A 22,640-nucleotide genomic window follows, 5' to 3' on the forward strand; every position below is an offset into this window, starting at 1 on the left:
AGATTCAATTCAATAAAACATTAGGTTCCATCTCGTGAGACTATTTAGAACCGAGCATAGATGGTAGATTCTATAGATGAGCTATACGCGTGCGTCCGTGAGGGACAGAACATATCTACGCAATGCGACAAAATGATTGGTCGGGTTATTTGTTGCCCACCGTATGACCGGTGGGGAATAAAAAAAACGTGAGACTGTGACAAGGACAAACAATAATAGCGCTTTCTCTGCGAATCCTACTGAAAGATACATAAGACTATCCTGTTTTGTCAGTTCCCCCCACGACTAATACTAGATTCATGGAACCGAGACTCTAATAACAGTCCCAGTCTGTAGCGTCACTCAAGGCTAATCTGAAGAAGCTTTGGCTTTCCAATCAGCGTGATCTGGTTAAGTACTAACCTTTATTTTTATTTTCTTACACTTGTGATATTTATATATATTATAATATATATTTAGTATTGCATGTATGTATGCTAGTATGTATTTTAATGTATAGTGTTATTTCTTTTTTAAATATTAATTTGTACATCCTGTAAGTTTGTCTATCTGACCTGGCTATAGTTTTCCACTCATCTACTCGAAGGTTAGCTGAGCTGGAAGAGATCCCTTATAGGGATAAGTTCGCCTTTGTACTTCCATTACTGTAATTTATTTTTGTAAACCTGTGTTGTGTACAATAGTGATTACTACTACTACTACTACTACTAATTATAAGCCTGAAGTATAATAGTGATATTTTGTTGGGGTGAGTGTTTTATACTTTATACGGTATAAGACACTCGTTCAAAAAAAAGATAAAGAATATGTAGTGTGAAACTCGTGGTACGGCTTTGTAGTTGCACTACATCAAATTGGTGGTTTTCGGAAGGAAATGCTTGAGTCACTTTAGAAAACACCGATATCCCCATACACGTGCCTATAAAAATTGAGGAGTTCCCTCAATTCCTCATGGATTCCATCGTCAGATCAGACCCAAAAATATTACGGAAACACCTCGGAGGTAAGAGGTAAACAAACAAACACCTCAAACGAAAAAAGAATTACTCAAATCGGATCACGGGTGCAGCATGGGCGCATGACCATATATTTCTGGTCAGGGTTTACCTACATAACTCTTTGTCCCAAACAACCTCGCGAGACGGAACTTGAAAATATGCCATATTGAAAAGCTACCTACATTATCTGATGATCGAATTACATAATAACGACCGAAGGTAGACTACTAGGTATATACATACGTATATTAATTAAGGGCAACTAAAGTTTCATACGTGTTCCTATCGCGTATCACTAATGTTTTTGTTCCAGTTTTGGCATCTAAAACGGCCATTCCCTGTCTAGAAATTTCCTTGAGCAAGTTCACAAAACTTTCGTACTTTGGTGAGAGTTCTTTATCATATTGGTTAATATTTATTTTTAAAGTAGGTTTGGGGTATTTTAACGTTTTGGTGTGCCACACGAGCACCTTGGAGCAATTCTCAGCTAATGGTTCTATGTCCTCTAACTTTACTCCTAAACTAACAAGGAACATGTCTTCCTCATGTCCTGCGATATATGGCATAGTAGCGGACGGCTTCAGAAATTCGATGTTTACGGCAAACCCTGCCATGTCGACTGGAAACCTCCGCGCGGCCGGCCACGAGTCGAAGAACCCGATCACCTGTAACCAACACAATCATTTATTACATATAAGGCAAATAGCTCGATCATCATCAGCGTTCACTGCCATTGCCAGGTAACCTTGTACCTAGTACCTACAGAATCACCACTAGTAGTAGTTGGTGGGTAACCCATACTGTTTCTGGTGTTCCCTCGGTAGGATATAATTTTAAAGAATCGCTTGTTTGTCAAAACTCACCTTCTCAAGTGAGCGGGAAAGTATCATAATAAAATTTTAAACATTTGAATATTTTTTTAATACAGTTGCTCAAAAAGTGCTACTTTTCGTGGCTGTTTAGCGTGCGGAAAGTTGGTTTTCGCGAACTAGTGCTTTTTACTTTTCCAATTTTTTTAAATTTTTACTTGTTCCAATTCATGACTACTTATTGATGAGTGTTAATATTAGTTTCCTTTAAACGTCGTAATCAACATAAAAACCTACAGTTAATGTAAGAATACGAAAAATATGCTATTTCATATTTTATTACTTACCTCTTCATCATTATAAGTATTATAACACGTTTATTTTTTAATGTTGAAAAACCGTTCTTAATAAGTTGTCTGAATGGAACGGAACGCCTGTCAAAGAAGAGGCGTATTTTCTTACTGCAAGAATGTTTTAAGTTTCCAAAGGCAACATTCGATATTGTTTGTATAAATATACGATACACAAATAATCGTAAATAACGATATTTAGGTAATAATAGTACAATGTTTTAATATTTACAATTGTTTCTGTCTTATAGAACATGCATTTGAAAAAAATACATTTATTGTAGTGGGTTCAATAATAATAACAAAATCTATTCTAGTCGAATAAAAGCTAGAAAAACACCTCTTCATAATGCCAATGTCAATGATGTCAGTGTCACAGAATTAATCATATAAAAGTTTCGAATTCCATTCCTTACTTGTTGCTTTCTTATTTTTTCGTAACTGTATTAAAAAACGTCTTTCGATACACGTGCGGATATGTCATTCTTCACTCGTCCCGAGTCTTGCCACTCGCCTACGGCTCGTGCCAAGATATCTCGGTACTCGTGAGGTAATGACATACTTTCCGCACTAGCATCGAAATGTAGCATTATCTACGCACATATCGTTAGTACTCTAAAATGCGTTCAGAAATCGTAGGAAATGACCATTATTATAACCAATTTTACTATGAGAACTTTCTGATCTGTAGGTAAAATCTGTACTTTAATGTTATTACATTATGGATTTTTGTAAGGTTATGAGTTTAAATTTGGAACAGCTGTCGGAACTCAAGTGGGTCTCTATTCTAGTACCCATAGATATAAAAAACAGTTATCGATACGAAACGTCAATTCAGTATGTTTTTTTAATATAATCCGCCCGACATTTGATCTCGAGTGATATCAGAATAGGGACTTCATTCGTTTGTCTATAATTAAATTTAAAATAATAATAATAATAATTTAAAAAAACATTCGTTTTGACGGAGGATCGAATTGCCGCCATTACTGTTGTCATTTGTTTGTTGGTTTTTTGCTGTTACGAAAGTAGAATTGTGAAAAGTTGTTTGTAATTTTTATTTTTGTTGAAAATATGAGTAGTTTGATTCTATATTTTTTCAAATTTATAATTTATTGCATTATTTTAATTTCTATATAGTCTATCGATATTTCACATATGCTATAGTGGGTCAAGCAAATCTTGTCAGTAGAAAAAGGCGGCAAATTTGAAAAATTGCGGGTTAGCAACACTGTGTTCGAATAATTCCAAAATTGCGTGTCATCTGTTGTCTTATCTGTGGAATGTGGATCGCCATCTTGTTTGTTTATATTCTGAATCGTCTCTATTTTATAGGAGAATTTCTGTTGTCACCATTAAATACCAATAAGATTATGCAAATGTGCATGAACTTAAGGTGCCTACAATGTATAATCGTGCTCATTGATGGTAAACATTTCTAAAATTTGAGGTTATGATATTTACTGGAAGAACTTGGGAAGAACTGAACTTTTAAGATTATGTGCTGTTTTTTTGTTTTAGGGTTAAAAGGCATAAATAAAATTAAAAAGTATGCCTAAATCTATCCAATAAGACCACAAATGGAGTTCTGAAAACCGTCCATAGGCCCACATGTCTAAAGGGGCCCACTGACTATCAGTCCGCCGGACGATATCGGCCTGTCTGTTGTTCGGAACTGTCAAATTTTTGTTCTAACTGACAGGCCGATATCGTCAGGTGGACTGATAGTCAGTGGGCCCCTTTATATTTTCAGCGACTGATTAGACTTTTTACAAAGGTAAACTTTTTAAGCAGTATTAAGAACCTTGAATATATCGCCGTTCATTCGCAACATCAATCTAATCCTTACATATTTTGTTGCAGGATTAAAACTCGCCCAATATAAGGCGTTTAGTATTTTCTCTTTAGACAACTTACCTACGGCGGTTTATGTACGTGTACAACGCAACCAAGGCGAAAAATAAACTTATTATTTGAAATTTAACAAAAATATTGAGAGCAATGGGAATCTGTAATATTCTTGTAATATTGGTAACTTAATAATATTCTTTTGATGAATGACCTGAATTATAGTGTAAGCTAAAGTTAGGTATATCTTGTTTACCTTTAAAATAAATAAACACCAAAATAATAATTGTTTGTTTTTATTTTTAATATGTATAATATACAACCATGTAAAAAATTTACACAGGTATGTGATATTCTTCAGGAAAAGTACAATTATTTACATTAACAAGTGGCATATTTATTATCTTCGAGCTCCTTCAGTTTCTGAACTGGCGTAAAAAACAGCCCCCTATCGCAGTGCTGATATTCTGTTTGCTCCCTATCTATGTTTTCTAAAACAAAATCATATCAAAATGTAAACAGTCCATATATTTGATATTTAATAAGTCCTGTAATCGTGAGAGGAATAGTTACACTGATACCCTACCAGTGACTGCTCAGTGGTTTATACAAATACAAAATTCTTTATTTAATAAATTAGTTTTACAAAATGATCTAAGGGGATGGAACCGCCCAGTAAGCTAAAATATTAAAATCCAGTAGGATATGTACCAGCGGAAGCAATGATTTGTTTCACATTCTTTTTTCCAACATAATCCGTTTCTAAATATTTTTTGATCTTGTCAAACTTGTTAATCACCTATTGATTAACAATATTATCATCGTTTTTATTCCATAATAATAACCATTTCAAAATGTTTCAATAAAGTATAAACCGCGATTTTGGTTCGATATACATTGCTGCTTTTCTTAGCGCAATACTGCATGAATACTGCTCTTTGAGTGTTGCCCTACTTTAGTTTGCTTTACATTGCTACTGACAAGATTTGCTTGACCCACTATAGCTCTAGTAGCAATGCAGATCATTTCCCTACGGCTTCTGAACCCATATTAAAGTACTTATGATATGTGTGTAGATAAAGTAGTGTACGCAACTGTACATAATTAGGCCTTAAAACACTCGTGTGATTCTATTATGAAACTACAATTGTGTTTTGAGGCCTCTCATTATGTATCAGTTGCATAAACTACTATTAGCTGTGGCGTTTAACAAATTCACTGCCCCAACGCACATGTGCGTTCACCGTCATAGAAGTTTGTTCCTAGGCCACGCCCCCTGGCAGTGAATGCGTTAAAACAATTTTGAAAACAAAAAATGTTCAATGTATTTAATTAGAACATGCTAATTATGGACCGCGAGCCAGGCGCAAATTTCGTCAGTCATCGCCTCCCGGGCGAAAACTCGTATAGAGTTAACGGCTATGTATGATGAAGCCTCGTGAACGTCAGCTGCCGCTCCGTTGGTGGGTTGAGTAATGGCAGCCACCGAAACGCGTAACACGGTGTTTCCACCACGATACAACCTGCTGACGATTTGTTTTATTAACAGTAGCATCTAAACTATCATCTGACAAAGTATCAAACGGGAGGCGATGACGCCGATGACTGAAAAGAATTTTCTTTTTTACATGTTCATGTGACCAGCTAACGGTCTTTCCACAGCGATACAATCGGCTGACGATTTTGTGTATTCACAAAAGCATCTAAACTATCATCTGACAAAGTATCAAGCGGGAGGCGATGACAATTTTTTTTATAGACTATTTGCTGCCATTCTTCAACCCACCAACGGAGCGGCAGCTGACGTTCACGAGGGTTCATCATACATAGCCGTTAACCATTATACGAGTTTTCGCCCGGGAGGCGATTGGTCATGGAAATCTGTTCCTGGCCCGCGATCTATTATTAACATATCTAATTATATATTTTCAAACAAAAAGAACTTAGTGATCATGATCAATAGATCTATTTTGTAAAAGAACCTCTAAAGTTTAGAGTCCGAATCATAAGTATGACTTTCTCGAAGACACCATTTGCAATTCATTTAATCAGGGGCCGTACGAAAATGATATATAGGGTGGCTAAAACTAAGTGCATTCCCGTTGCCAGGGAGGCTTTGGGATTAAACTGAGCAACTTTTACTATGGGACCAACCCCGAAACCGGCGAAAAAAATTTGTCTGTTTCATACATTTTGGCTGGTTCATTTTCTATGGGAGGATAAAAATTTTTTTCACGATTTCGTGGTTGGTCCCATAGTAAAAGTTGCTCAATCCCAAAACCTCCCTGGCAATGGGAATGCACTTATTTTTTAGCCAGCCAGCCTGTATAACTTGCTCTAGTTGCTAAGAGCAGGAACAAATATAGGTAGCATAGATTGGACCTGGGGAGCCGACCCTTTCCCCCCTCTTTTTGAGGGGTAGGGACGGTACGGTCTCGTGGCTACCGGGCCAAATCAGCTTTGTTTGACCTAAGGAACAATCGTGCCAAGCGGCATCGCCTGAGACAAAAGTGCATACTCGCTGCACTTACTTTTACTAACTTGGTTCGTATTTATTAGTGACATATTAGAAAAAAGGCTATAGCGCTCTAGGCAGTTATAGTATTTTTTCACAATTCATAACTCCCGCGGATACAATATAGGCCTTTGTCCTTTAGTACACCTGCATGAAATAAGATCTTTTCGAGCAAGTGTGATGAAATAGTAGATTGTGTCACAAGGGAGCAAAATTGCATATTAACGGCGAGGGCGTACATTGAATCCTAAACGAAGCGAAGGATTCTAAAGTAGAATACTGAGCGTAGTGAGGGATTCAAGTGTGCTACGCCCAAGATGAAAATAATTTTGCTACCATGTGACACATACTGCTTTTCAGATCACCTATGAGGTAATCACGTAATGGACTTTGAACACGATCAGATTTCAGGGTTATACTCGTAACAAACCTACTACTACTAGAAATTGGTAATAGGAACTCTGTAATAAAACAACGCAACCTAATTGTGTTTGGGGTTTTTAAAATTGTCTCGATAAGTATTAGTTGCCTGTGGAAAGAAAAGTACAGTCAGCGAAAAAAGCGTGTATTTTTGGTACACGCTTGCCAAAAACCTGATTTATATATAATTTGTCCAGTTCAGTACAAATCTTGCGCCGGTTCTCGTGAGTTTTATAATAATAATAATAATAAGCCCGCAGGGCAGCTTGTGGCGAGCTGTTGGGGAGTGACGACCCCACGGACCCGAGTGCTCCAGAGAGTCGGTCAGGGTCTCCGTCTCCGGCGTGTCTTCGTCGGTCGGAGTGGACCCCAAGGGGACCCGCAGGACTCTCAGCTCTGGCTTGCCATCATTGGCCGTCCAGAGGGGAGTCGTAAGAGCTATATGCTCCAGGGGTGGAAGTGAAAGATGCATAAGACGCGAGTTGGCACAGTGGCTGGTAACAGCCACTGGGTAGAAAGCGGCGCACACCTCTCGACACCCCTGAGCCGCTCACACCGGTGTTGCTCCTGGTCGTCTTTACGACGGCAGTTTCAGGGGCCCATCTAGTCGGCGGCGAGTCACCGCCTGCCTCGATAACGTGTACAGACATTGTTATGGCAGGTGTCCGGACCTCTCAGCAATAGCCCAATCTTTTGACCAGCCAAACTTCAATCCATAAACCGGTATACTGTTCACTTTTTCTACAATAGTCCCAATGCCTGCTGCGACCGGTTCATGGGTGTCTATTGTTGCACCTGTGAACGGGTTCCAGCAGGCATTCTACATGACATTAAAGCTCTCCAAGGGGCCTCTACGTGTTGGATCTATATCCCCACGCAAGCCTATCAAAAGACCGGGATTTATATGCCCGTGAAATCCAGAAGGAGATACAAATAATAATAATAATAATAATAAAATTATTTATTTCGGACAAATGCATCCATAGAGTGTTAGTACTACAAGCAGAATCTTAATCTAGTGTTAGTATTTAATACAATAGGTACCTACTTATATTATGAAGTTTTACCTATACCTTCAAACTATTACTACCTACTACCTACCTACATTATGTTATTGTTGGACTGCAATTTATATATAATGAAACTCCAGGTCTTAATTTAAGAAATATTTGTAATCTTGTTTGTTAACGACTGTTTGTTTCTTACATAAATAAATAAAATAATGTGCATAAAATTTTAAGATAGTGTCCAAGAACAGAAAAGTGTTATTTTGATCCCTCTTAGCGGGAAGAAAAGTGCCACTTTGATCCCAACTAGCAGGGGCTAGCTACTATTTTCAAATTGGTGATGTGAAATAGTAGATTGTGTCACAAGGGAGCAAAATTACATATTTACGGCGAGGGCGTACAATTGAAGCCTAAACGTAGCGAAGGATTCTATAATAGAATCCTGAGCGTAGCGAGGGATTCAAGTGTTAACGCCCAAGGTGAAAATAATTTTGCTACCATGTGACACATACTGCTTTTCACATCACCTATGAGGAAATTACATACATATAATTAGGTTTCAAAACATTATTATTTTAAGCAAACATCGATACGGACAGTGCCAAAAATATGTATACACGACCTTAGTATAGGTACATACTTGTGGCACTTTGTCCGTATCGATATTTTCAGACGTGACTGTACTGACAAATTAAAAGTACCTACAGCTCATAATTATGTACCTAATATCTTTTCAAAGACAGCAGCAAACACCTAAAATGATACAATGAAAATCAAGTACATTATTTTTGTAGATTTTTCTGGTAACAAATTAGCTCTTACCCCTTTGAACCAAATTTTCGGAAGAACACTATGAAGACTGACATCACTTATATTTATTATTATAAAGTTATTGATTTAAACTAAGTATTTACAAATTTATGTACAAAACTTTTTAAATATAAACTTTTTAAATTGCGTAGACAAGTATGGCTGCGTTAAGGAGACCTAAAATGTCAAAATAAAAATTAAATTATTAAACTAATGTTTTTTTACGTTTCTTTGTAACTATTACGCTAATTAATTAATTTACTTAATTTAAATATGCTATTAATTAATTTAAAATACGCTAATTACATTTATTGTTTACAATTACAACAAAATATTATTTAAGTTAGAAAAATTGTATGCACGTAATCGATTATAAAGAAATTGTAATCGATTATATGCATACTAATTTCATATGTCTTTGTGTCAATATTTCATACTGGCAACAAAATGTCCTTGAACAGAAAAGTGCCACTTTGATCCCTCCTAGCAGGGAAGAAAAGTTCCCTTTTCGAATAGGTGATGTGAAAAGTAAGTTTGTGCGCGAGGTGCGTACGGCCACGTGGCGTTAAGCTAACCTGAGAAAACTTTCTCCCTGCATGTAAGCAAATTGTAACTACGATTATGAACTTCGGCGTAATCGGCACAAATACTGATATTTAAATGCAAAACCTATTTATTATGTTAAACTTACCTTCCCATTTTTTACAATGGGCGCAGACACGCCGTATCCTCCAATAAGACCCACGGGAAACATGGATACTCTCTTAGTATCTCTAATTTCATCAAAGAGTTGCAGGTCCACCGTGTTATCGTCGTCGCCGAAGTAGAGAACGCCTTCATTTACGTTAGCCAGAAGCCAGGAGAGGGCCACTCGACGATTTGCTACTCCACGTGGAAAGTTGGCCACTTTATATGTATATGGCTTCGGGCTGGATATGTGTGTGAATGGAAGTCCAGAACGTCTGCAAGTTATAGAAAGATTCAAGAACTAGGTAATCTATACACTGGATTAATAACATCACCCTCCATAACTGACTTACCTAAGGATATTTGCGACTTGTTCGGAGCACAGGGGCTGGTCGTCGGCCACAATCCAGTGGATGCGGGGCACGTGCATGAGCGTGTGAGCGAGCCGAGTCAGCTCGGGCACCTGCTCTGGCCGCGGGTACGTCGGCGTCACGAAATAAATCATTTTCAAATCTGTTTTGTTACTAACAAGTTGAATTCTTTCATCATCAAAGTTAACGTGACACACTTTGTTCTTCACTGGTATCGGTAGTGGGGCAAAGATCTGCAAGCTAAAGAGATTAAAATTAATAACCATCTGTGAACCCTGTGTCTTACCTTATTGGATTACAAATTTTCAGTTGGAATAGGTTTCCTAAATACATAGGAACATAATATGGAATGGACCACACTAATAAAATAATGTCATACGCTAAGGAAAACCTGAGCCGCTTACGACTTTATTGACACGTAAGTCGCCCAGCGATAAGGAATTCATGGCACGGCCGGTTGTGTTGTGTACTTGAGTGGGAGCTATTTTGTTTTACCCGCCGATAATCTTATTTCTTGTAATTAAGTAATCTCATTTTTAACTTTATATAAGTATACCACAACAATGTTTAAATGTAAAATGTATCCACGAATGCAGTGTCGATACAAACCCGATAGGGTTTCACGGCACTTTTCTGTCTGATGTAATGTAAGATTTTAATATAGAATAAATAAACAAATAAATAAAAATAATATGTCACTAGATATCGTCGCTATTGGTTGCTATCTAATAGTGTGTGTGTTGTTGCCCGTGTTTGATGCCCTTGAGCCGCTGCTACCCGCCACTAAATCGTAGTGAAGCTATATAAACGCATATGTTAATCATCGCGATTTTAAGTTTTTAGGCACATTTGATGGAATCTTTCAGTGAGTTTTCTAAGGTTACTGTTACTTTAACATCCGCTACTAATTTCTTGTAGTTGTGTGTGATCGCCTGTTGCTTTACCAGGATTTTTTTAAGAAATAATAATTTAACTATTAAGTGATACTAGTTCGTAACATGGATCAGTAATATGGTTTCAAATATGGACTATTGGTCCATATTATAAATGCAATGTGCATCTCATAATAAATCTACATCTGAAGCTAAAAAAAAAAAACAAATGCTGCCAATATTTTTTTTTACAAAAATGAAAGTTCAACTAAACATAAACCACAAACCAAGCCAATAACAAAGCCATAGAAACCCTAAAAGTCATGTGTAACACACACTTCCCAGGCTCGATAATACACCAGAGCGTAACGGACGATTTAGTAACTAGTGCAGTGGATCAACCCACTAGCACTACCAGGTACAACTGGGACACGTCTAAAAAGGTAGTAGATCACGATAAGATACAATGGGCACTATCAATATTTCAGCCATACAAAGCCCCGGGGCCAGATGGAATCTACCCCATACTACTACAAGAGGGCGCCAATGTACTAATACCACACTTAGGTAGACTGTACAGAGCGTGCATAGCCTTCGGACACGTGCCACGTGTGTGGTGGAGGATGGTAAAAGTAACATACCTGCCTAAACCAGGCAAAGCAGATTACACAGAAGCCAAATCGTACAGGCCGATAAATCTGTCATCATTTTTCCTCAAAACATTGGAGAAACTGGTAGACAGACATATAAGGGATGGTCCTCTTAAGAGACATCCACTGCACCAATTGCAATGTGCGTACCAGCTGGGTAAATCGACTGAAACGGCACTACACCTGGTGATAACCAGAGCAGAGCAGGCGATAGAGAACAAGGAACTATGCACTATGCCTAGCCACTTTTCTACACGTGGAGGCGGCATTTGACCGCACCACGTATCAGGCAATCAGCATTGCAGCAATCAGTCGCGGTGTGCGGGCGGTACGAACAACACCTTAACGTTAACCTATTCTTAAAACGCGTGTGAAATGTCGCGAATCGACTGTGAGACAATCAAAAACATAATTAATAGTGCACTAAAGCCAATAGAACAAAAAATTTGTGATATTTTTCAAAAAATCGACACTATTAACAGTGAATTAAGCGACTTAAAAACCAGTAGTCTTACGAGGTGTAAAAAAAGCGAAATTATCACTCCAACCGTCCCAATAACACCAAAAAATGTGTCAACACCAAATAGCCGTCCCGCTCCCGCATCCACACATGCACCACCGCGACCGCGCCGACCAACAGCTGCGCAAACGAGACAGAGGATAGCCGAGCAGGCTAAAAAGCCGTTAAGAGCGAAACAAGTGAAACAAGACCCTCAACTAACTATGGCCGCCAAGAAAATTACGACGACCGTAAATAACGACACGGTTAAATTAAAACCAGATGAACAGCCGAAACAAACCATCGATCTAAAAGATACTTCGACAGTAATTACGGACGCAGTGCCGTGTTCCGACGAATCAGTTAATGATGATTTCAAGCTTGTCATAAACCGTAATAACCGCCGAAAAATTCGAAAATCCAACGTCTTGATAAAGGGATCGGCAACTGATTTGTCAATAAAAGGTGCTGTGGTTTACAAATATCTACATGGATGTTATTTTAAAAAAGATACAACACCAGAAAGTCTAAAAAATCATTTAAACAGCATTCACCATGGTTCACCCTATACTGTAGAAAGAATAAAATCTAAGCGAGAGACATATAATTCATTTAAAATAGGTATTCCTATAGCGGTATACGATAGTTTCCTCACAACGTCGGCCTGGCCTACAAACAGCAGCATCTCCGAGTGGCGGCCCTTTCTCCACCCCAGGGAGACCCAGTCTCCCGCCGCCGCCGAAGACGCAACCCACGATCAAAACAATAGATAAAAAAGATTGGTAAATGTACTCCATTTAAATATGAATCGGTTAGCCAACAAAACATGCAGATTAGAGAGCGAACTTCAACTTTTAGATGAAATAGATATTTTGTGTCTATCGGAACACTGGCTCGAGCCAAATCAAATACGCTCAGTAAATATATTGAACTACCAACTTCGAGCTCACTACTGCCGACCCTCGCGGATGGGTGGAGGAGTCTGCATATTCGCTGGCGCTGACATTCTGACCGTGGAACGCAAGGAAGTCACCGACCTCTCCGTCGAGATGCAGTTCGAAGCGTGTGCAGTTGAGTGTTTCGGCCTTGACCTAATTATTGTATGTATATATAGACCGCCAAATGGTGACATCACATTATATTTAAATAAGCTGAATCAATTATTCGATTTTATTGCTATTCAAAATAATAATGTAATTATATTAGGTGACATTAATATTGACATATTGATTAATTGTAATATTACTAATCAGTTGCTTGACAAAATTAAATCTTATGGATTTAGAAACCTTGTAAACAAACCGACGAGGATAACGAATACCTCTCGAAAATGTATTGACCACGCATACTCGAACATAATTAAGTCCAATATAAATAAAATTAACTGTAATGAAATGCATTTATCCGATCATTTATCACTGATTATTGGTATTAATATAAATCACCGATTACAATCTAAGTGCCATATTTTAAAACGAAAGTTTTCACTTTCTAATAAGCAGGACTTCACTCGTAGTCTAAATTTCCAAAATTGGGATGACATATTATGTAAAAGCAACTGCCCAAATGAGAAAATTAAATCTGTTATTAATGTTTTAAAGCATTACTTCGATGTACATTTCCCTGTAAGGTATCATCCGGTTAAAAACTCCAACGATGTCTGGGTCAATGACACCGTGAAAAAACAGAGAAACATTATTAAAAAACTTAAAGTAAAACTAAGTAAAGACCCAAATGACTCTGTGGCGCGCTCGAGGCTTCATACGTTAGAACTTTCCTACTGGTCCCTTTTAAAAAAAATGCGTAAAAATCACATAAACAGCCAAATATCAAACAGCAGTCACGATATGTCGCGTAGTATATGGCGCATAATATCGAATGAAACGTGCAGAGGTATAAAAAACAAGAACAGAGCGATCGACGTACTCGTTAGCAGGGCCGCGGGCGACTGTCAGGATGCCCGGGCCAGCGCCTCTGCCGCCTTGTTAAACAGGTACTATGTCGACGCAAATGTAAACAATACGAGACCGTGCACTCCTACTGCCTTAAAATACCTACATAGTTTCTTAGACAATACTCCCTCACCTCTTGTCTTTACTCCGTTTACCCTGAGTGAAATGATCGCAGTATGCAAGCAAATAAAACGTAAGACGTCTAAGGATATAAACGACATGTCGACGCATATTTTGGATTGTTTGCCTCCTTGTGTCATATCCCTACTCCTATCACTATTCAACGAATGCGTTAGTGTCGGTGTATACCCCGAAATTCTAAAATTAATAAAGGTTATGCCAATTTATAAGGGCAAGGGTGAACTTCATTTACCCAAGTCTTACAGGCCCATCTCACTGGTACCTGTTATTTCGAAGGTTCTTGAAAGGCTACTGAGTAATAGACTTATGGAACATTTTACTCGCAATAGATTACTAAACAGTCAGCAGTATGCCTATCAGCCGGGCCGGTCGACAACAGATGCCGCTCGCGATGTCGTAGGGCGGGTGCTGGCACACCTCGAGGGCTCGCGGCAGGTTGCTGCCATTTTCTGTGACTTATCGCGCGCCTTTGAGATGATAGATCACTCGCTCCTCCTCAATAAGCTTTCTCACTACGGAGTCACCGGTACCTTCCTTGATACAATAACATCATTTTTAGATGAGCGGAAACAATGTACGTACGTACTTAACTCTAAGTCTGACATGGAATCTATAGGTGACTGCGCCGTGCCTCAGGGGTCTGTGTGTGGAAATAGCCTATTCTTGGTCTTGGTTAATGACATCACGACAGCTTGCCAGGGCCAAGAATATGTTATGTTTGCCGACGACACCTGTGTTATTGTCCATGCAGATGATTACGATAGCCTAAAATCAAAGATCTGTCACGTCATTAATCAACTGGTCGAATGGTTTTCCGCCAATGGCATGCTTCTAAACCTAGAAAAAACAAATATTGTCCACTTCCAGTTAAAAAAGTCAAATAAGCCCAATCTAGATATTATATTAAATAACACCCCAATTCCACAAGTCGAAACGGCTAAGTACCTAGGCTTCCATATTGATGCCGGCCTAAAGTGGGCCCCACACATACAGACGACTTGTGACAAATTGGCCGCAGCGTGTTTCGCACTGTCCAGGATAGCACCCAGTTTATCTATAGAGAATATCAAAGCTGCTTACTATGGATATTTCCATTCGATTCTTATGCAAGGTGTAGATCTCTGGTGCACAGCGGCGGACCGCGACAGTGTTTAAAATGCAGAAACGAGCCCTGCGTATAATTGACGGAAAACCATTTGACCATCCTGCTCAGTCCTTGTTTAAAAAACATAAAATCTTAACGTTACCGTCTATATACATATTGACTGTGTGCATGTATGTAAGGTCAAATATACATAATTATAAATATAGCGCTAAAATTTGTGACACCTCGACGCGAAGACGACCACGGTTGCAATTCCCAAAGCATCGACTCGCTAAGTCTCGACAATCGCTCGACGTCATGGGACCGATTGCCTACAACTCCGTACCTAATGTCATTAAAGACTCGACTAGCGATGCGATATTCAAAAAGAAACTTAAATCATTTCTTATAGATCAGGCATACTATCGTATTGCTGACTTTACGAGTGCGCCGGTGAGTAATTGACCCAGCACCGTTCGAAAACAGGTTCTATTACCTACCTACCTACTAATAATGTTAGAATGTTACTTGTTTGTTACTTATATCTAATGATAAGGTTATAATTAAGTACTCAATAGTGTTTATGACGTGTAAAGTGTACTGTTTATATTTACCAATAAAGTCTGTATTTCTGTATTTCTGTATTTCATCTAAACATGGCATAGAACCGACAATCTGTAGATGGACTGGTACTATGCTAAATAACCGACTAATAAAGTCCACTCTCATGGGAGATAAAATATTAGCCACGGCCACGAAGGGTTGCCCACAGGGGTTCTTTCACCGACTCTCTGGAGCCTGGTAGTGAACTCACTGCTGGAAGAACTAAACAAAGGCCCAATATACACGGTAGGGTATGCAGATGATTTAGTGATTCTTGTAAACGGGAAATTCCCGGGAACGGTATCGGAAATCATGAATACAGCACTGAAGCACAGGGCGGACACGCCAAAACGCCAAAACATACATCAAAACTCGCTTGCGTTTATATGTGTGAACGGCACGTTTGTACACGCGTCTTTGTGTGCGTAACCTGCTTAGGGCTGCCACTTAGATGTTTTTGAGTTCACGGAGCGTTGTCGTAATACTCGTAATGTAAATATCTAACTAAGGAAAATACATATTTTTATTCCTTAATTAAAGAAACCATTTTTAAGTTCGCAAAATTTACATTACGCGGTTCTATTCTTCCCATTTATGCCCGTCATATTATGAGAATACAGCGCGGCGTTCATATTTCCAATCATGGTTTGAGTTCCTCGGATGATTTGCACAAAATGTGAAAGAAAAGTACATGTTGTATTTGCTCTTAATTGAAAACTAAAAGTGTAACATTTCATAATTTATCTTTTTCTAAGAAGTAACAACATCAAACAAAAAACAAAATATTACGAAGGAATAATATCTATGTACCTACCTATACGTAGTTGAATGTTGGCTAACATTCGTAAGTTCAACGAACAGGTTGTTGCAATCGGTAGGTAGGTACTAGGTACCTATCTAAATATTATCACACCTTTTACACGTATATTTGGGTTTTCGACAAACTGTAGTTTAAATGAATGTGAGTGTAGAAAACGCGTTATTTGATTTATTATCAGTATTATATAGGTACCTACATGTTAGGTACACTACACGTAGGTATAAGTATTATTAAGTACATATTTAAAAAAATCTTTATTTCTCCAATTTGATAGGCACCCATACATCGGCATTTTGAACGTTCCGTCATCGCGTGTACGCGCCCGCGTCGCTAACCGAACTGAGCGGCCGGCGAAAAGCCAGCAATCTGGTGTCGCAGGGCGAGGTAATTCGAGTCGGGGCGGGGCGGTGCGTCACGGTGCGTGGCCGTTCTGTATGATAATACTATTACTTATTCTGTGACTGAAGCAAGTGGAGAGGTGGTGCAGCCATCATCAACTCACCATCAATCCTGGCAAAACAGTAGTAGTACCGTTTATCAGGAAAAAGACCCTTAACGACATGAAGCAGCTGAAGCTTTATGGAAGGGTACTGGAAATGTCCGATGAAGTGAAATATCTAGGTTTAACACTAGATAAAGAACTGAACTGGAAAAAGCATGTCGAAACTACCATAACCAAGGCACTGAGGGTGTTTGGAATGTGTAGAACGGCATATGGCAAAACGTGGGGTTTGATTAAACCATAGAGTAACTTATACTAGAGCGGTACTGTCATAGTAAATTTTGTAACCCCAGTAAATTCACTGCCATCTGTCGACACACTTTACAACTAAAAATGAAGATTTATAAAAATACGATAGAATGTATTTAAATATAGATAAATGTTTTTTTTTTGCATTAATTATTTTTATGATTTTGACCCATGTTCTTTCACTGATATGCGTTAAAATTGTTAAATAACAAATGAAACCCGTCAACGCCATCTATACGACTGTAGGCCAAAACTAGTAGCGCCCTCTGAACGAGAATCAAATTTTCTTGATTTTCGAGGCACATTTTTTCCTTAGACTGTATCCATCTATTACGGAGTTATATCTATCTTTGATTAAACCCAAAGGTACTGAGATGGATCTATACCATGATGTCCATGATGGTAAGACCGATCATTCTGTACGGATGCCTGGCATGGTGGCCGAGGACACTAAAGAGCACATGCAGGGATGCCCTGACGGAAATACAAAGAACGGCGTGCATGCAATGTACAATTACTACAAATAAAATATATTCTATTCTATTCATGGCTATTACTGGCGCGTTTAGAACGACGCCAACAGCGGCGATGGAGGTACTACTAGACCACCCGCCGCTACACCTGGTGATACAATCTGAGGCGCGGAAATCGTTACACAGGCTGGCTTTAACAGGCCTCTGGAGCGATAAGGCTAAACACACAAACATGGAATGTGACAATTTCATGAAAAGGATTACGAATATGGGCTGCGATAAGATGCAACCCAAGTTTGTGTTCCGTAAGAATTGTAATGTTAAAGTTCCAACAAGGGCTGAATGGACCGATGGTCTTGAAGCACCAATATCTGATGAAAATGACATCATATAGTACACAGACGGGTCCAAGACAGATTCTGGTACTGGGGCAGGCATTTATGCAAATGACTTTAGTAGTAGCATAAGCATGGGCAATTACGCCACTGTCTTCCAAGCCGAGACATACGCTATAATTGCCTGTGTACATGAGAATATAGTTAGGCAAACCCAAGGGAAGAATATCTATATACTCAGCGACAGTCAAGTTGCACTCAAAGCGCTTAAGGCGCCCAGAGTGGACTCTAGACTGGTATACAATGGCATCCAAGCTCTGAACAAGCTTGGAAGGCAAAACAAAGTGCAACTGGTATGGATCCCAGGGCACGAGGGATTCATAGGCAATGAAAATGCAGATGAACTTGCCACTCTGCAAACAACCTTATAGATCCGGGACCCATCGTGGGGCTCTCACAGGGAACCATCACAACGGCTATCAAAGACCTTACTAAGCCCAAACACCAGGAAGAATGGGACAGTCTGACGGGTCTAAAGCACTCAAAGCTCTTTATACAAGGGGTAGACTCTGGTTGGAGCAAAAAGCTTTGGAAACTTAGCAAATGGCAACTCCAAATAATAACGGGGGTGTTTACTGGCCATTACGGGGTCAAGGGAATCCTGGCCAAGATGGGGCACGCTGACAACACCGATTGTTGTATGTGTGGCAAAGAGGAAGAGACTAATAGAACACCTTATGTGTGAATGTCATGCCCTCGCCAGACAAAAAATGGAGGACTTTGGAACAGGCTATCTGGAACCAAAGGAATTCAAAATGCTACCCATAAGGTCCATCATCCGGCATATGGAGATGGTGGGGAAAGCTCTTGAGTAGCAGACGGATCTTTCCTGGGGGGTAACTGCACAAAAGATCCCTATGGGTCGAAGTGTATCCGTAAGGGCCCCCAAAATTATAAGATAAGATAAGATAAGCCAATAACAACAAAAACACACAGTTTAGCTGACTAGTTAGTTCCGAAGAAGACAATTTTTCCGTGAATGATGACATAGATGAAATAAATAATCACAATTCTAAATGTTTATACATCCCTATTGTGACTGCCTCTTTTCGGCTGATGCTCGTTGTGAGCAATGGATAAAGTGCTCTTCTTATAAGCTGTACATACAATTTGTGCAATTTTTTAATGAATAAATGCACAAATTAGTGATACATATTGGAAAGAGCCACGAGCGACGCTGTTGCTAGATAACACAACTCATGGATGCTGCTTAAATCATCTGTAAAGATGGACAAGGCCTAATGATGATGATTGGAAAGAGACAGGATATAGGGTTTAGCCCCTTAACTCGCCACCATATGCTGTAGCTACAGCATGACCTCTCCTTTCCTCTACCCGATTTGGGAGGACCTTTAGCTAGTGTTTAGTGGTTACTGGTTAGCTGAGGTTTCCAAACAATAAATAAAGATTCCAAGACTTAATCTGATTCACATGTTTGTGAAATAATCTGTGGGTCACAAGTTTTTCACCAACAGATGAAAATAATCTATTGCTGTTAGTAAGGATGGTATTCCACCTATCCAATTTATTTACATACTAGCGTCCCACCCTGGCTTCGCACGGGTTACATAAAACCTTAACAAATTATACACTAAAACCTTCCTCAAGAATTACTTTATTGATGGTGAAAACCATATCAAAATCCGTTGTGTAGTTTTAAAGATCTTAAGCATAGCATAACATGACAGATATAATCACTACATAGTATAAAACAAAGTCACTTTCCGCTGTCTGTTTGTCCCTATGTATATAGTGATTATATCTGTCATGTTATATTTATTTATTTACATATTATATCTATTTCTATTAAGGAATGTCTTGATGATCACTGGACACTGCCAATTAAATAATAATTTAACAGCCGAGAAGAAATATGAGAATGGGAAGGTGAGTTTCTGTTTCCTGATTTTTCATAAAAATATTTATAGAATTACTTATAACTATTAATTAATATTGTATTGTAAAATTGTATTTACCACAAATACTATACAACGTGTATACAACTACTTACCTTTGAATTCCCATATTGTTCCAGAAGAAAAAAAGAAAAACTGCAGTTAAAGTTAAAGCCATAACGAAGAATCTCTTGAGAAATTTTACAGATCTCATTATAAAAGCTTTCAAGACTAAGACTGGAATTTTTATCCAGACGACATAATAAAGCTATTGTAATCATCACAAGAAGATAATTATAAACAGACTACTGACACCACATGTCTACAAAAAACATATTATATACTAATATACAGTCAACATGCCTGTCAGTCCTGCAGGTGCGTAACCATGGCAAAAAAAAGGTAACCATGGAGTATAGAGTAAAAGGTAGGAGTATAGAGTAAGTATAGTTGGTCAAACCAAATTGTCAGTAAATAAGAACAAAAAAACTATACTCATCCTTTTCTTTTGGGTGCTAGTACTAGTGTAAGACAAAGATAGTATGATTCTCTCTGTCTATGTTTAAAATGAGACAGTCCTTTGACAAACCATACCTCTACCCTCAGAATAATGACTAAAGCACCTCTACCTTCCATACAGGTATGGAGTGTAAAAGGAGGAAAATCTTTATATGTGAAAAGTGTCCATCAAAAAACAGTCAATAAGCGGCGCCACCATACACCTAGTATATTATGGCTCCTGTACACCATGGCCCAGCGTAGGCCAGTCTGAGGGACGCAGCTATGCGGTGGAATGAGATAGTAATATATATCACTTGCTTACTCTAACGCATAAATGCGTCCCTTGGACGGGTCTGCACTGGGCCATGGTGTACAGGAGACTTTTTGTGCGCCCGTGCGACCGTGAGGGACAGTATCAGAATATATGCAATGCGTAAAAATTAAAAACACGTTTTAACATTCCTGACAACATACCAAAAACCTGAGCCAAAAACAACCTACGTAATTTGGTCGGGTTATTTTAGGCCCACTAGCGCTTGACCACGGGTCGGACCGGGGGCCCTTCCGTCCCCCGTGCCAGGGAATCACTCTGCCTGTTGCGCCTAGGTGAGGATAGGCCTTACCTGTGACCTTGTGACTGTGGGTATTTTGGTTGATCCTCTTTTTTCCCTTTATTACCCGCTCATTCCAAATATGAAAAAAAGACGAAACAAGAAAAACCGTAATACAGCGGCTTCGTTTTCCACACTCACTGCGGATTTTTGTAACGTCAGAGGACTCCACTCCAACCTCAATTCCGTCCACCACCACCTTGAGACAGACAAGCCAGCCTTGCTTTTCTTGACGGAGACACAGATATCTACCCCGGCCGACATCTCTTACCTTATGTACCCTGGATACAGCCTCGAACACAAGTTCGTGTCACGGGCTGGGGTGTGCATATTTGTCTGGGACGATATCTGCTGTCGTCGTTTGGGCAGTCTTTTTTGGGCGCGCGTAGATTACGGTGGCCACGTCCGTATTTATGTGTGCTTTTACAGATCTCACAGCGGAGACTCGGAAACCAATCGTCTGCTGGAGCGTATCCAAGTGGGACTCAGCGAAGTTCTCGAGCGGCTTCCCTCGGCGCCCTCGGCGGAGTTAGTAATCCTCGGTGACTTCAACACGCACCACAGCGAGTGGTTAGGTTAGGATCAGTGCGCACTGACTACGCCGGGAGAGCTGTTCACAGTTTTGCTGCAGCGTATGATCTCTCACAACTAGTCGATGGTCCCACTAGAATTCCGGGCATTGAAGGTCATACGTCATACCCCTGCTCTCTTGGACCTACTGCTGACCTCGCATCCAGAACGCCACCAGGTATACCGTCTCGCACCCTTGGGTTCGTCAGACCATTGCCTGGTGCGTGTGTGGGTGTTAGACCTACGTGGATCGTAAATGATAATGCACGCACTTAGTAAACAGTATGTAATGTCTAAAATTACAGTTTAAGGTTTGTTAAGGTTAGCGTTTAAACAAGCAGTTAACACAAGCACACACAGTTCACCAAAACACTTATTAGGTTCTTGCACCATATATGATTAATAGTCAATGAGTCTTTAGATATTTATAATCAGATATCACAGTCGGTACGCGGATAGGGTTTAAGCTACTGATGCGCGTGCGGTTGTTCCCGTGACGTAGGTAACACTGAAGTGAAGGGGCGCGGCGCGGGCCCGCGGCACCTGCGCGAGCGACGATCGTTGCCTAGCAACGGCTGACGGCTCGCGCGCAGCCATGTTATAAGCATTCGTGGGTCCCCACGAAGAAGGTTTCGGGAATCTAATTTATTAATGTACTTTTAGTACCGATGTGGAGTAGGCCACAAATACTCCCCCGCCGAGACCGTTTCACGGGCGATAGTGATCTAGGTGAGCTGGAAATCGAACTACTCGGCCACTTCTGGTCCGATTTTCAGGGACTCTATCTGGCCCTGGTTGTGGCTGATTGCAGGAATTGCGAAGCAGGTAAGCTGGTTTTAATCTGTCTATAGTAACTGTTGACTCTTTACCCTGTATATCTATTTTGTATGTTTTCTGGCATCTTTCCAGGACCTTATATGGACCAGTAGTAGTCGTCCTTCCAGGCACTCCTTAATCCCAAGAGTACGAGTGGTAAGATCTCTGACCATTGTGGGTTATTATGGCACA

General features: G+C 39.5%; 1 protein-coding gene across 1 annotated transcript; it reads right to left on the reverse strand.

Moving 5' to 3' along the window:
- Positions 1 to 340: 340 nt before the first annotated feature.
- On the reverse strand, positions 341 to 20,258 carry LOC134754372 (galactosylgalactosylxylosylprotein 3-beta-glucuronosyltransferase S-like). The gene is made up of 4 exons (XM_063690674.1): positions 20,067 to 20,258; positions 9,798 to 10,055; positions 9,449 to 9,719; positions 341 to 1,663 (listed from the first exon to the last, which is right to left on the reverse strand). The coding sequence occupies exons 1-4, from the start codon at positions 20,162 to 20,164 to the stop codon at positions 1,247 to 1,249; spliced, it is 1,044 nt and encodes a 347-aa protein (XP_063546744.1). The 5' UTR covers positions 20,165 to 20,258; the 3' UTR covers positions 341 to 1,246.
- Between the last annotated feature and the right edge of the window lie 2,382 nt (positions 20,259 to 22,640).

Source organism: Cydia strobilella, chromosome Z (genome assembly GCF_947568885.1).
Source record: "Cydia strobilella chromosome Z, ilCydStro3.1, whole genome shotgun sequence".
In the NCBI taxonomy this organism is placed as follows: domain Eukaryota; kingdom Metazoa; phylum Arthropoda; class Insecta; order Lepidoptera; family Tortricidae; genus Cydia; species Cydia strobilella.